This window comes from Myxine glutinosa, chromosome 11 (genome assembly GCF_964187855.1).
Source record: "Myxine glutinosa chromosome 11, kmMyxGlut1.1, whole genome shotgun sequence".
NCBI classification, from domain to species: Eukaryota; Metazoa; Chordata; class Myxini; order Myxiniformes; family Myxinidae; genus Myxine; species Myxine glutinosa.
In genome coordinates, this window is record NC_136271.1 from 123,503,366 (window position 1) to 123,517,929 (window position 14,564).

General features: G+C 45.0%; 1 protein-coding gene across 4 annotated transcripts in view; it reads left to right on the forward strand.

The window, feature by feature from the left end:
- LOC137417543 (serine/threonine-protein phosphatase 2A 56 kDa regulatory subunit gamma isoform) overlaps nt 1-14,564 on the forward strand; it is a 212,221-nt gene that overhangs the window by 154,460 nt on the left and 43,197 nt on the right. For all 4 annotated transcript variants that reach the window (XM_078787095.1, XM_078787097.1, XM_078787094.1 and 1 more), the window contains 2 exons: nt 10,665-10,724; nt 11,032-11,140. In XM_078787095.1, coding sequence (XP_078643221.1) covers nt 10,665-10,724; nt 11,032-11,140 — 169 coding nt within the window. The remainder of the gene's footprint in view (nt 1-10,664; nt 10,725-11,031; nt 11,141-14,564) is intronic.

A 14,564-nucleotide genomic window follows, 5' to 3' on the forward strand; every position in this document is an offset into this window, starting at 1 on the left:
AGTGGAATTATAGATAGATATCGACACATCTGGGCAGTGTCTGTGTTGTCACTTAACGACTCCTTCAAACTTTTGTTTCCGTGGTTGTGAAGTGTTTTTAATAACGTTGTGGTGGTTTTGAATCACGTGGTGGTGAGGTATTTTGAATTATGTGGTGGTGAGGTGTTTTTAAATGACGTGGTGGTGAGGTGTTTTAATATCACATGGTGGTGAGGGGTTTTGAATTACGTGGTGGTGAGGTATTTATAATTACGTGGTGGTGAGGTGTTTTTAATTAGGTGGTGGTGAGGTGTTTTGAATTAGTTGGTGATGAGGTGTTTTGAATTATGTGGTGGTGAGGTGTTTTGAATTACTTGGTGGTGAGGTGTTTTTAATTTTGTGGCTGTGAGGTGTTTTTATTACGTGTTTTATGGCTGTGAGGTGTTTTTACTTTTGTGGTGGTGAGGTGTTTTTATTACGTGTTTTATGGCTGTCTGGTGTTTTTATTACGTGTTTTATGGCTGTGAGGTGTTTTTAATTTCGTGGTGGTGAGGTGTTTTTATTACGTGTTTTATGGCTGTGAGGTGTTTTTATTACGTGTTTTATGGCTGTGAGGTGTTTTTATTCCGTGTTTTATGGCTGTGAGGTGTTTTTAATTTTGTGGTGGTGAGGTGTTTTTATTACGTGTTTTATGGCTGTCTGGTGTTTTTATTACGTGTTTTATGGCTGTGAGGTGTTTTTATTACGTGCTTGATGGCTGTGAGGTGTTTTCAATTTCGTGGTGGTGAGGTGTTTTTAATTTCCTGGTGGTGAGGTGTTTTTATTACGTGTTTTATGGTGGTGAGGTGTTTTGAATTACTTGGTGGTGAGGTATTTTGAATTACATGGTGGTGAGGTGTTTTGAATTACGTGGTGGTGCGGTGTTTTGAATTACTTGGTGGTGCGGTGTTTTGAATTACTTGGTGGTGAGGTGTTTTGAATTACGTGGTGGTGCGGTGTTTTGAATTACGTGGTGGTGCGGTGTTTTGAATTACTTGGTGGTGCGGTGTTTTGAATTACTTGGTGGTGAGGTGTTTTGAATTACTTGGTGGTGCGGTGTTTTGAATTACGTGGTGGTGCGGTGTTTTGAATTACTTGGTGGTGCGGTGTTTTGAATTACTTGGTGGTGCGGTGTTTTGAATTACTTGGTGGTGCGGTGTTTTGAATTACGTGGTGGTGCGGTGTTTTGAATTATGTGGTGGTGCGGTGTTTTGAATTACTTGGTGGTGCGGTGTTTTGAATTACTTGGTGGTGCGGTGTTTTGAATTACGTGGTGGTGCGGTGTTTTGAATTACTTGGTGGTGCGGTGTTTTGAATTACATGGTGGTGAGGTGTTTTGAATTACGTGGTGGTGCGGTGTTTTGAATTACTTGGTGGTGCGGTGTTTTGAATTACTTGGTGGTGAGGTGTTTTGAATTACGTGGTGGTGAGGTGTAATCGTCCCAAACTTCCGGTCTGCACCTACCCCTCCCCTATGTATGTGCTGAGGGGTTCTTTCTTGAAAAAAAAAACATTCAACCTAAATCTTCAACCTAAATTGCCGATAAAAATGTAATATCACAAACACAACAAATACATTTGTGCAAAGTAATTGTTTGTATTATGATTGGTGAAAATCATAACAACACAGCAACTCAGGTACAGTCATTACTCATTAGCCTCAGCTAAAATAAGCCCGTTCCTCAGTATGGACGCGAGCCGAGCCAAGCTAATATATATATATATATATATATATATATATATATATATATATATATATATATATATATATATATATATATATATATATATACATACATACATACATACATACATACATACATACATACATACATACACACACACACACACACACACACACACACACACATACATATATATACACATACATATATAAACACATACATATATATACACAGTGCGTATCAAAAAAAAAGGTAATCCGAATTCAAGGGGTTAATATGCAAAGGTTATTTAGTTTGACAATTTACATGTGGTTTACCAATTATGAGGAGATCCTCAGCTTTCCATTGATGCCTTTCATGAATCATTGCTGTCACACATCACTGAGTACATGTTCATTGAAAATGACAAGTTCAAATCGCATTTTTACAACTTTGGCTAATCAGTGCAAGACAGTTTTAAATGGACGCATTACTTGTCGACTGCCAAGTTGATTATGGAAAATTGTTAAGCTGGTCTGGTAATCGTCGGTTGCGTCATCCTTTGTTTAAGATGGGTATTTAAGATGGGCCGACAGTGTATGGGTTTAGAGACAGTCTGAGTCATTGAAAAGACGGTTCAACTTACGACTGAACATCGGACCTTTGTGGTTACAACCTTTCACCAAACTGGAAGTTTGCAGCGAACTCGTGATGCGTTCAGGGAACGTTTCCCAGAACGGGAGCCTCCAGCAGCCAAAACCACCTGGGCGAATGTTAGAAAATACCAAGAGCATGGCACGAGCCTCAACCGCAACAAGGAGAATTCTGGTAGGAGGCGCACTGGGTGATTGGAAATGAACATTGCAGCAGTAATGCAGCAAGTTTTGGAGCATCCTTGGGAAACCAGCGCAAGACGAAATGGGACGGGATTGCCTTTGGCAACATTCAACCGAATCACAAGACTGGACCTCCACCAACATCCATATCGGATTCACATCCGGCATCAACTTACACCAGGGGATTTTGCCAGGAGGCTGGTGCTTGCCGGATGGTTGATAGCACATTGTGAAGCAGATGTCAATTTCCTGCAGTATCTCGTTATCGTCAACGAAGCTGCTTTCGCCATGGATGGCAAGGTCAATACCCATAATGTTCTTGAATATGCACCGACACGACAACCCCCAGAATTTAATTTTGACACCAACATGAATTGACAAAAGTGGACTGTTTGGTTGGGACTTTGTGGAAGTGGTCAGGTGATCGGACCATTTTTCTTTCAAAGGAATGTCATTGGTAACAGGTATCTGCAGATGATCAATGATGAAGTTTTACTGCAGCTGGAGGAGAACTTTGAGCGACAGGTTTGTGGTGTCTTCAGATATCTCTGGTGGGCCCAAGACGGCACCCCAGCACATCGTCTTATCGCTGTCCGAGATCGACTGAGGGAACTCTTTTGGAGACCGAGTCATCGCCCTCAACCATGCAGTGGAATGGCCGCCAAGATCACCTGACCTCACACCATGTGATTATTTCCTTTGGGGACATTTAAAGAACAAGGTGTTCGCAACTCCTCCCCGTGATCTTGACGTATTGCAGGGCCGTATTCGACATGAAGTGGATGCTTTGCGCAATGACCCGGCCATGGTGACACGAGCAGTTCAGGGCATGCTCCTCCGCCACTGTGAGCTTTGTGTTGAAAGGGGAGGTGGACGTGTTGAAGGTGTGGGTGCATAAAGGCCAGTCATTCCTGAGAAAAGTTCACATTTGACGTTCATTTTGCACCAATTATCCTGACTTGCATCGATTAGCCAAACTTGTAAAAATGCGATTTGAACTTGTCATTTTCAATGAATATGTACTTGGTCATGTGTGACAGCAATGATGCATGGAAGGTATCAATGGAAAGCTGAGGATCTCTTCTTAATTAGTAAACCACATGTAAATTGTCAAAATAAATAACCTTTGCATTCCTTGTATTCGTAATACAAGGATCAACCCCTTGTATTCGGATTACCTTTTTTTTGGTAATCTACAGGATCAAGAGGATTACCTTTTCAACAACAACAACAGGCATTTTCAGGCCATTTTCCATGCAAGGGCGGGGGTTAGCCTTGCCATCCCCATGACAATCTTCTCCATTTTGCCCTATTTTCTGCATCTCCTCTTGTTAACCCCCTTGCCCACATTTCTTCTTCGACCATCTTTAGCCAAGTCTCTCTCGGTCTTCCCTGTCCTCTACTTCCTTCTACATTCATTTCCATCACTCTTCTCAACCAGTCACTTTCATCCTTCCTCAACACATGACCAAACCATCTCAACCTGTTCCTCTTCACAGCATCATTTACAGGCTCTATTCCCCTCATCTTTCGCAATTCATCATTTGTCTTCCTCTCTCTCAACGATACTTCACACATCCACCGAACCATTCGCATTTCCACCCTTTCCAGCCTTCGTTGCTGCTCTACGTTCATTACCCATGTCTCGCTCCCATAAATCATAACACTTCTCATACATGCAGCATACACTTTTCCCTTCAGCGTCAACGACACTCCCCTCCTCGTCAGCATGCCATTCAGTTCCCGAAACGTCTTCCATGCACATCTCACTCAAGCGTCCATTGCCGAGACTGATCCACCTTCTCCATTCAGCATGTCTCCAAGGTAACAAAATTTTTCACACCTTCCAGCTTCACGCCGTCTCCAAGATCCAACTCAACATTTCCTCCATTTGCAGCTCCCTCTGTGCACACTTTACACTTCATTGTAGCTGCCACACTGGTTAGTGGTTAATGACCCTCTCAAACCACGACATTTTTGATGAACCCACTCAGCGCACATTGTACATTGAATGGAATTCACTCCGACACCCTTCCTGCACACAGCACACGGCCACTTCCCAGTTCTTTCCACCTCACCACATGCTTTACCACTTGCCATCACCTTCGTTTTTCTGATATTCACCTTCAGACCTTTTGTCTCCATACATTCCTTCCACTTTTTCATCTTCTCCTTCAGTCCATCCATACTTTCTGCAATCAACACCAGATCATCTGCATACAACAACTCCCGCGGTAAACCCTCCTTTACGTTCCAAGCCAGCACCTCCATCACAGCTACAAATAGTAGTGGACTTAGTACCGACCCCTGATGCACTTCCACCTTCACCTCAAACTCACCACTGTTCCCGTCTTTCGTCCTTACAGCTGTGCGCGCTCTTTTGTACATTGCCATCACTACTCTGATCAACCATTCCTCCACTCCTAACTTCCTCAATGCCCATGTCACTACTTCACGTGGAACCCTATCGAATGCTTTCTCCAGATCGACAAACCCAAGAAACAACTTCTTCCTCTTCTCCATGTACTTCTCCTGCAACTGCCTCACAATAAAGTGCGCGTCTGTCGTTCCTCTTCCTGGCATAAATCCAAACTGCATTTTGTCAATCTTCAATTTCTTCCTTATCCTCCTCTCCAACACCCTTTCCAATACCTTCATTCCATGCTCCAATAACTTTATCACTCGATACGAGCCACAGTGCAGAGGGTTACCTTTCCCCTTGTGTAGAGGGACGAGGATACTCAGTTCCCAATCCACTGGAATGCGGCCTTCTTTCACCACCAGATTGCAGATCTCTGTCATTCTCTTCACACCCCAATTTCCCGCTGCCTTCAACATATCTCCCACAACTCCCGTCGGCCCTCCCGCTTTTCTACTCTTCATTGCTTTTATCTATCTTTATTGCAAATAGATTTCCTATCTCTTTCATCTTCCTTTAATTCCATCTGGGTCCACAACAATTTGTCCCACTTCATCCTTCAAGCAACTCACCCCCATCATATCACACGTCTCTTTCGCTATCTGCTTTGCAATCCTGAATACCGCTCTCTGACCCTCTTCCAGATCCAAGTGTTCTGCGAACATTTTCCTACATGCCTCCTGCGCCTTTGCTACCTCTTTCTTTGCAGCCTTCTTGGCTGCCTTATAACTTTCATGCTCTGCCTTTTCTGCCCCCATACCCTTCGCCTTCTGCCACTCCTTGAACTTCTTCATCCTCTCGTCAATTTTCTTTCCAACTTCATCATCCCACCACCATGTTTCCGAGTGCCTCGGTGGTCCTTTTGTCCATCCACATACCTCACCAACGGCTCCCAACAGACTATCTTTCATTGACATCCAACCACATCATCCTCTACCATACTCAGCTTCTCTTTTAATGCCTCCCTCACTGTCACCTCTTTCAACCTCCACACCTTCATTCTCGGTTGGTACTTCACCCGCCGAGCTCTCCTCACACCTTTCACCCTTATGTCGCAGACAACCAAGTGGTGCTGTGAAACAGCCTCCTCCTCCGGCATCACCTTTGTGTCCCGGAGGTGCCCCCTATCTCATCTACGCACCAGCGGGTAGTCAACTGTTGTCGTCGACCCACCTGACGTGTATGTAACAAGCTTTTTATCCTCTTTCTGGAACGGAGTATTACAAATCAACAAATCAGCTCCATCAGCAAACTCCAAAATCCTTTCACCTTCTCCATTTATCACACCATATCCATAACCCCCATGAACTCCCTCAAAACCGTTCATACTCCTTCCCACATGTCCATTTAGGTCTCCTCCTACCACACCAACTTCCTCATCTTTCACGTTTTCCATCAGCTTCTCTATCGCACACCAGAACGTGTCCTTCTCTTCATTGCTTCGACCAACCTGCGGAGCATATCCCGAGATGACGTACACCAAGAACTTTCCAATCATCATTTTCCCCATCATCAATCTTTCACTCACTCTAGTCACACTCACCACACTGTCTACAAACTCCTCAGAAAACAGGATACCAACACCATTCACGCCTTCTGGGCACCCTTGCCACATAAACTTGTATTTCTGTCCCTGCCTACCCTTCACCATTCTCACACCACTTCCCTTCCATCTCGTCTCCTGCACACAACATATGTCAACTCTTCTGACCAATACTTCCACCACTTCTCCTGATCTCCCTGTCATTGTCCCTACATTCCATGTCCCAAACCTCAGAAACCGATCTCCACATCGGGCATCAGACGTTTCGTTGTCATAAATGGAGTGATTTCCACCCTTGCTTCGATTGGGTTCCCCACCTTGAGTTTTGTCGAGAGGGAGTGGGGTCCCCCACTTGGTACTTCGGGCTGTACCCTGCCCATATGTAGTTGTAATTGTCACGGTTCTCTTTTTGAGGCAATGTTTTTATGGCCGGATGCACTTCCTGACGCCAACCCTTTTAGTCGCCTCTTACGACACGCAGGGATACGGTGTACCTATTCTAAACCGGGGTACACATCGATATATATATATTAGTAGTGGAACCCGATTCGAGCGGTTTTATTCGTACCACGCTTAGTCAATGAGGAAATCACAGGAACGATCGAAGGAAAAGGAAGAACACAGGTTTAATTATTATTCCCACACGTATGTACAATGATCGGTACGCAGAGACACAGAGCAGCACTTAATCAGTCTTATCCTTAATACCCAGACTTGGGCCCGTCACACTCACACAGGGGATTGCAGGCAGGTTGATGTTCCGGTCAAACGCGTCGACGTGGTCGTCCAGGAACGGCCCCGTCCGGCTCTCCACGGTCCCAGCACGTCCCGCGAAGAAGGCATGCATGCGGTGGAAGGATCCTCGTAGCGCGTCTCCCGAACAAAAGGCAGCCGATGAGGCAGGAAGGAAAAGACGCGTCTCTCAGCGCGGCTGGCGGTTACACAGCGCGTTATCACTCACGTAACTCAATGCACTGTACGCGGCGTGGCTTCAAGCTCAACTGAGTGTTGCTTTATATTAGCGCGTATCCTGGTTCATGCGCGTCTTTCTCCACTACCCTTCACCATTCTCACACCACTTCCCTTCCATCTCGTCTCCTGCACACAACATATGTCCTCTCTTCTGCCCGGTGTGCATTCCCCCTCACACTCTGTAACACCCTCGGGTGTGCACTCTCCTGTTACACACCAAATCATTGCACACCCTGTCGCATACTTTTCTCTCACATGCTTCGGCGCACACTCTCTCTCATACCACGCACCAGTCGCCCTCGTACACCGCACAATGGACCTTCCACGACCACCCGGGTTTCGTCTCTGTCCCAAGCGCGCCAAAAACCCTTTTGCGCCAAAGACATTCGCGCCATTATTTCTCACCTCGGGGTCCTCCTTCCCCGGCTTCTTCGCCAGCACCTGTAAACCTTTATTGGGGTTAGCAAGCACGGCATCTTGGTGTGAACACAGACTTTGCGTGCATTCCATTACCTTCTCCCGTGATTTGTTCTCCGATTCTACCGTCTCTTCGGCCCCAATTGTTTCTTTTTCTAGCTCGACGACCGCCGGCGCCCATGAAATTTCCCTGTTCAATTCGGCGACCGTCGGCTTTTCTACACCCCGCGTCGCGTTTTCCATATCCCCCGTCAATTTGGCTGTGCTCTGCCCAAGCTCGCTCCCCACGCGTTCCTCACCCTGCGTCACCTCGCCGCGCGCCACCGCGACCTCCCCACTCAACATGCGCCCAATGTCCTCCCCCAATTTTTTCATATCACCCCTGGATTCCTCCCTCATGTTTTTTATGTCCTTTCCCATTTGAGATTTGGCCCATATGTTTATTGCCCTTCTGGATTCCTCAGTCACGTTTCCACACCTCAATTTTTCCAAATATGCTTCCCATTCAGTCCAGGACATCCCAATGTAAAACCCAGTTTGTACAGTGGGCTTGGCTGCCGCTGCCACGTGCGAGGCGCCGCCATTTTCCTTACCAGCTGCCGCACCCTTTTCAGCCTCCACAACCAACTGTCTCTCCTGGTCCTGAGTCATTAATTTCTCTTCTTCTACTTCCCCCACCAGCATTCGACCGCCTTGGCCAGCCATGGTACGAATACAATTTTGGATTTTTACAAACTAAATTTCGTCCGCTCGTAATTTCGAGTGTGTGAAGCGCACTCCAGGTCCAATCCCACTCCCGGACACCAAATGTTATGGTTTCCACGCGACCCTCCTGCCTTTACCAAGGGGAGATTAAGCCCCTTGTTCTTTTTGGGTCATCGCAACCGAGAGACTTGAGTCGCCACTTCCGGGCAGACGCAGGGCAGACAATTCTCGCACGTACCTAAGTACCTTCGCCGCCGCGGAAGCGGGGATCAAGCCTCGCACGAACACGCGTAATTTGAGTATGTCCGAGTGGATGGCGTACCACGTGGTCCGTGCAGATCTCTGGTATTGGAACCCGATTCGAGCGGTTTTATTCGTACCACGCTTAGTCAATAGATGGAAGGGACGAGACGGTCGAATAGAAGGAAGAACACAGGTTTAATAATTATTATGTACAAGGATCGGTAGAAGCAAAAGGGACGGACACAGGGCAGAACTTAAGCAGTCTTAGCTTATCCCCAGACTTGGGCCTGTTCACACTCACAGAGGGAAATGAAGAAAGAGATGTTCATGCGCTGAACGCGCCGGCCTGGTCGTCCAGGAACAGCTTCACCCGGCGTGGCCCTCCCCGGTCACAGCACGTCCCTCGATGAAGGCAAGCAGGCGGCGGGAGGGATCCTTGCAGCGCGTCTCTCGAACAAAGGCAGAGCAGGCAGGCGGGAAAATATACGCGTCTCTCGCACGGCTCGGTGGTTCCTCACAGCGCTATTAATCAGCGGCACGCTTTCACTCGTGTAACTCAATAGAGAGGATCCCCCTCAAGCTCAACCGAGCAATTAACTTGTTCAAGCGCCTCTTCCCTCAAAACTCGCTTGGCTTCTTTCAGCGCACCTCTCCTCAGAACTTGTTCAACTCTCAAGCGCCTCTCCCATAACTCTTAACTTGTTCACTTCTCAAGCACCTCTCCCATAACTGGGGTGGGGGCTTTTCGCAAAGGGTTTTATTGCCACGCCCTTAGCCCCCATCAAATGTTCTAACCACGCCTTTTGACGCAGTGCTAAGCCACTCCCTTCGAGCCCTGATTGGCGGCTCGCGCTTACCGTCGGCTTCTCCTCCGCCTTCCTTCGGCCTGCCTCGAGGTCAGGCCTGCCTCGTGTTAATTTGCGCCAAAAACCACAATATCGAGGCGGCATAAGCAATGGAAGGACCAAACTCTCATTATTCTACTCAACACAAAACTAACACAGGAAAAGGACTATGCTTACATTTACTAAGACATAACTGAACTATCGCGAGGCTACGTGTTGTAGTGTGACTAAACTATGAGGGGGAAATTAACCTTTATTGTAAAAACTCAAAACCGCAACAATATATATAATACATTTTGTTGAAATACTGCTATTAAAATTCAGTATTTTGGCACTCGATTTTTAAAAATAAAAAACTCACACATCCAGCATTGAGCTAGTTAACAAGCATTTTCCGTCTTGGAAGGTCACCGATCACATTCTGTGCTAATTCTTTATAGGAAACTCAGTTTATAGAAAACTGACATTACTGAGCATTTCTCAAGGCAAGGCCTCGAAGGAGTATCTCGATTACAGTAGATCTGAGAATTAACAATCTATGTTGAAGTGGAATTGCATACAGACTCGCACACTCACTGACATACAATACTCTCTCCCATCCTCTAAATAATGGACATGGCTAATGACATAATATATGAGATCACCTGACAGTATCTAGGCAGCCACAGCTGTTTCTTGTTTTTCTTTTTATCTTCTAGCCCACGAGGAAGCCCATTAAATGCAATAACCTGCACATCTCACCTACTACTACTACTACTACTGCTATTACTATTACTACGACTACTCCTACTATTACATGTACAATGATCTCGTTGATCTCAATATAAGTTGCAAGTCGTACCACAATACTAGAAAAATTGCGCCCTTAAAAATTTGGAAAGGAAGTAACTGGTTGGTCATTTTAAAATACATACACATAGCGTTTAATGACTAACCTTTGACGTTCTTTATGTCGTGCCCAAATGCGAACCTTCTCAGTAATTTGTAATCTCTTATTTTCAGGTTTATTTATGAAACTGAACATCACAACGGCATTGCTGAGCTTCTGGAGATTCTGGGAAGGTATGCCTTAACCACCACATCCCTCTTTCTCTCTCTGTTAGAACTTGAAATAGCTTATTGTGACATAACCTGCATTTATAGTTCAAAGCTGTGTTACCGGCATCTGGAAGCTGGAGAAGCTGCCATTATTATAAATTTGACGTTTTGGCACCTTTGCTCGCTAATTCAAATTGAGGAAAATATCATGATACCAAATACTTTTTCTTACAATCCAAAAGTAAGCTGGTGGTTGCAAACGACAGGTGATGTCATAAAGTGTCCGGATGGTTTTGACGCTATTCCTGCAATTTTCCTGCTTTCACTGCAGCATTATCAATGGCTTTGCTCTACCACTCAAGGAAGAGCACAAAGTTTTCTTACTGAAGGTTTTGCTTCCTTTGCACAAAGTCAAGTCCCTAAGTGTTTATCATCCACAGGTGAGTTGTGCTTCCTCATAACCACATCGTGACGTTGTCCCTGCACACTAAGTCATGGTTAGATTGACATAGTGATGCTTTGCACGATGCCATCCTCATGGTACTATAATGTGACACTTTATCATGGGGTTTGCTTTGGTTTATTTTGGGGTTTATCATGGGGTTTGCTTTGGTTTTGGTTTGCGTATATAGCTATGTCTAGTGTGATGAAGATGATAATGAATACAGGAGGGCCTTGTCATTTGTGGGTTTCCCCTTTTACGGATTCACTCTATCGCGATGAATTTGTTGAGGCCAGGTTTGTGGATTGAGCTGAAATGTCAATGCGCTTGAATAATCGTGGGTGGGTGAAATATTTTCCACATTTATTCACCTAATTAACAAGGGCCGTCAACACAATAACTCCTTCAACACAATAACAATAATAATAACCAACACTTAATAACTCAAGAAAATAAACTTTATTTATGTTCTTTATAACTCTTTCATTCATGAAAATAAATAGCACAAAAACAGTGTGCAAACATGTTAATTAAGGGTACGGTTTGGCACAAAGGGGGTGACAAATTTGTAAGTTTTAGTTCCTAACCCTATTTTCCTCATTACCCCTTAAGTTTGTGCATCAAGGAATTGCGGTTCATGGGGATTCTCTCTCTCTCTCTCTCTCTCTCTCTCTCTCTCTCTCTCTCTCTCTCTCTCACTCTGTCTCTCTCTGTCTCTCTGTCTCTGTCTCTCCGTCTCTGTCTCTCCTCATACAGGGGGTTGTGGGGGGGGGGGGGGGGGCAGAGAGAGCGTAAATAATTATCGATACAAATGTATACCTGGTGGTGATGGCAGAAGATATTACAATTTCCTTTTTTACCTCGGCAACGCTGAGGTTAAAGCACTCTTCGCACAGGTAAATTTGTCCTCCTCCCCTCTCGTCCCCAGCCTGGTGTTGGCTTAGCGGTTAGGGTGCCAGCTTGGGATCCTATAGGATCCTGAGTTTGAATCCTGGTCGATCGCTGAATTAATGCCAGGGGGGTTGACTCAGCCTGTCGTCCTTCCGAGGTCGGCAAATTGAGTACCAGCTTGCTGGGATGAACGATCCCGGTGTGTACCCAGATTTAGAATAGGTACACCGTATCCCTGCGCATCATAAGAGGCGACTAAGGGTTGGCGTCAGGAAGGGCATCCGGCCATAAAAACATTGCCTCAAATAGGGAACCATAATTGTCATGGCGCCCACAAGGCTAACCCTCGCTCTAGCGGGGAAAAATGGCCTTCAAACGATCATTCATTCATTCATTCCCCTCTCGTCCCCACCCTACTCATGCTTCTCATCCCCACCCTTCTTCCCCTCTCCCCTCCCCCCTTTACTCCCCACTCCCATCCCCCCCTTCTGCACTGCCCCCACCCATAACCACCCTCTCCCACCCACACCTCTTCCCTCCCTCAGGCATTGCCTGGTACTTCAGCTCGTGGAACATAATGATAATGGTACATAAAGATAATAATGATAATGGTATATTTTGATAATGGTACATAATGATAATAATGATAATATGGTACATAATGAAAATAATCATGATAATGGTACATTAATGATAATAATGGTAATGGTACATTAATGCATTGGAATACACACAGGGTGTGCGCCGGGCGTGTACGCACCTCCCCCCCCCCCCCCAAACAAAAAGGTCCAAATTATTGACAACCATTATTTTTAGAAGGTGAGCTTAGGGAAGACGGATGCCTCCCCTGCAGCAGAAGGGTGAAAGCTCACTTGACCTTGATTTTCAGTACAATACACACCGTGACTGAGATTAAATTCTAGCTTTGAGGATTTTCGATTTGATAATTCTCGATTTGACGATTCTCGTGTTTATAGTTATCCTTTTAAAAGACTGTTTAAAGACGTTTGCTCGTGAGCAGGCCCGTAGGGTTATTCACAGAAGATAAGTGGCATTAAGATTCATTTTTCAATGTTTCTAAGTGCACTAATCGGATTCCTGACTAAATTTCCTTCATGATGATGTATACTATACAGTATATCGACGTTGTTTGGATTAAAATTAATGAAGTATGACTTTTGAGGGTGTACCGAGGTGAATTTAAAATGACAGGAAGTTATTTGAAATGACTCACAATTCTTAAAGACTGTTTTGTTATGTTATACACGTTGAATTTTTTTCAGATTATAGCAATTTTGGCTGGCGGAATGATAATCCCACTAATTATGCAACAAATTTGGGCAAAATGGCTTTTGAAGTAAGCATTTGGAAAATTCATGTTTAAGCATTTGGAACCTTTGTCACAATGTGAAAGCAGCCGCAAAAATGTGCAAATCTTAAAATGGATAGATAGCCAAGAAAAAAAACTCTGTGAGGGAGCTGATGAACCTGTTGCAGATGAAACCACATGTGAATTGCAAGATAAGCCACAGAAAGCCGGACAACAATCTACTGATGATCAGAATGTTGCAGGGCCCTCTTGCTTTCATAGATATCCGAGATATTGTAATGGAGTTGCAAGACCACCTAATCATAAGAATTTTATCAATGATATTGGGAAGATTCTGAATATTACATTGAGCAACGAGGAGTTGCAAACCACACTTGGATCCCTCAACTGTAGAACATGACTTCGTTCAATATGTCAGTAATCCTGGACTGGTGATTTCATCGCCCATGCTATTATGAACTCTCTCAAAGAGATAAACCTCTATGTCACCAACATCCATGGGCAGGGATATGATGGAGCTGCCCACATGTCCAGTGATGAAATTGTCATCCAGCAGTTAATCAAACAGCAATCACCGAGAGCGGTATACGTACATTATAGTGTACACTGTCTAAATCTCGTAAATGCTCACTCATGTGCCCTTCCAAACATCAGGAATACCATTGACAAGCTAAAAGAGTGTTGCTTGTTCTTTTTTTGAAGTTGTAAGCATGAAGGTCACTTGCAATCTATCATCACGAGGGCCTTATCGGAACAGACAAAACACCGTAAGGGTCTGCTCCACTTGTGCAAGACAAGATCGGCTGCCAGGCATGAGGCCTACAATCATTTCCCCAAGCCTATGTCTATTGTCTACATCATTACTGCATTAGAGAATATTGCTTATGGCACCAACATGACAGCTTGTGGAACAGATTCTCGGGTATCACTTGGAACGCAAACTCTAGAGCTGAAGCAGCATCACTGTTGAGTAGCCTCACTTCTTTTGATTTCATCATGACATTCATGGTATATCTATCACTTCCTGTCTCATCTCGCTGGCATAACCGTCAAATTACAAGGCCGGACTGGAGATATCATCAAAGCAACCAGTACAGTAGCAGAGGTCAAGTCAATATGTGTTGCCTTGTCCGAGGCAATCGACTGCAAATTTGCGTGGACCGACAGACAAGCCGTTTGGATGGCAAACGTTGTCAATGTC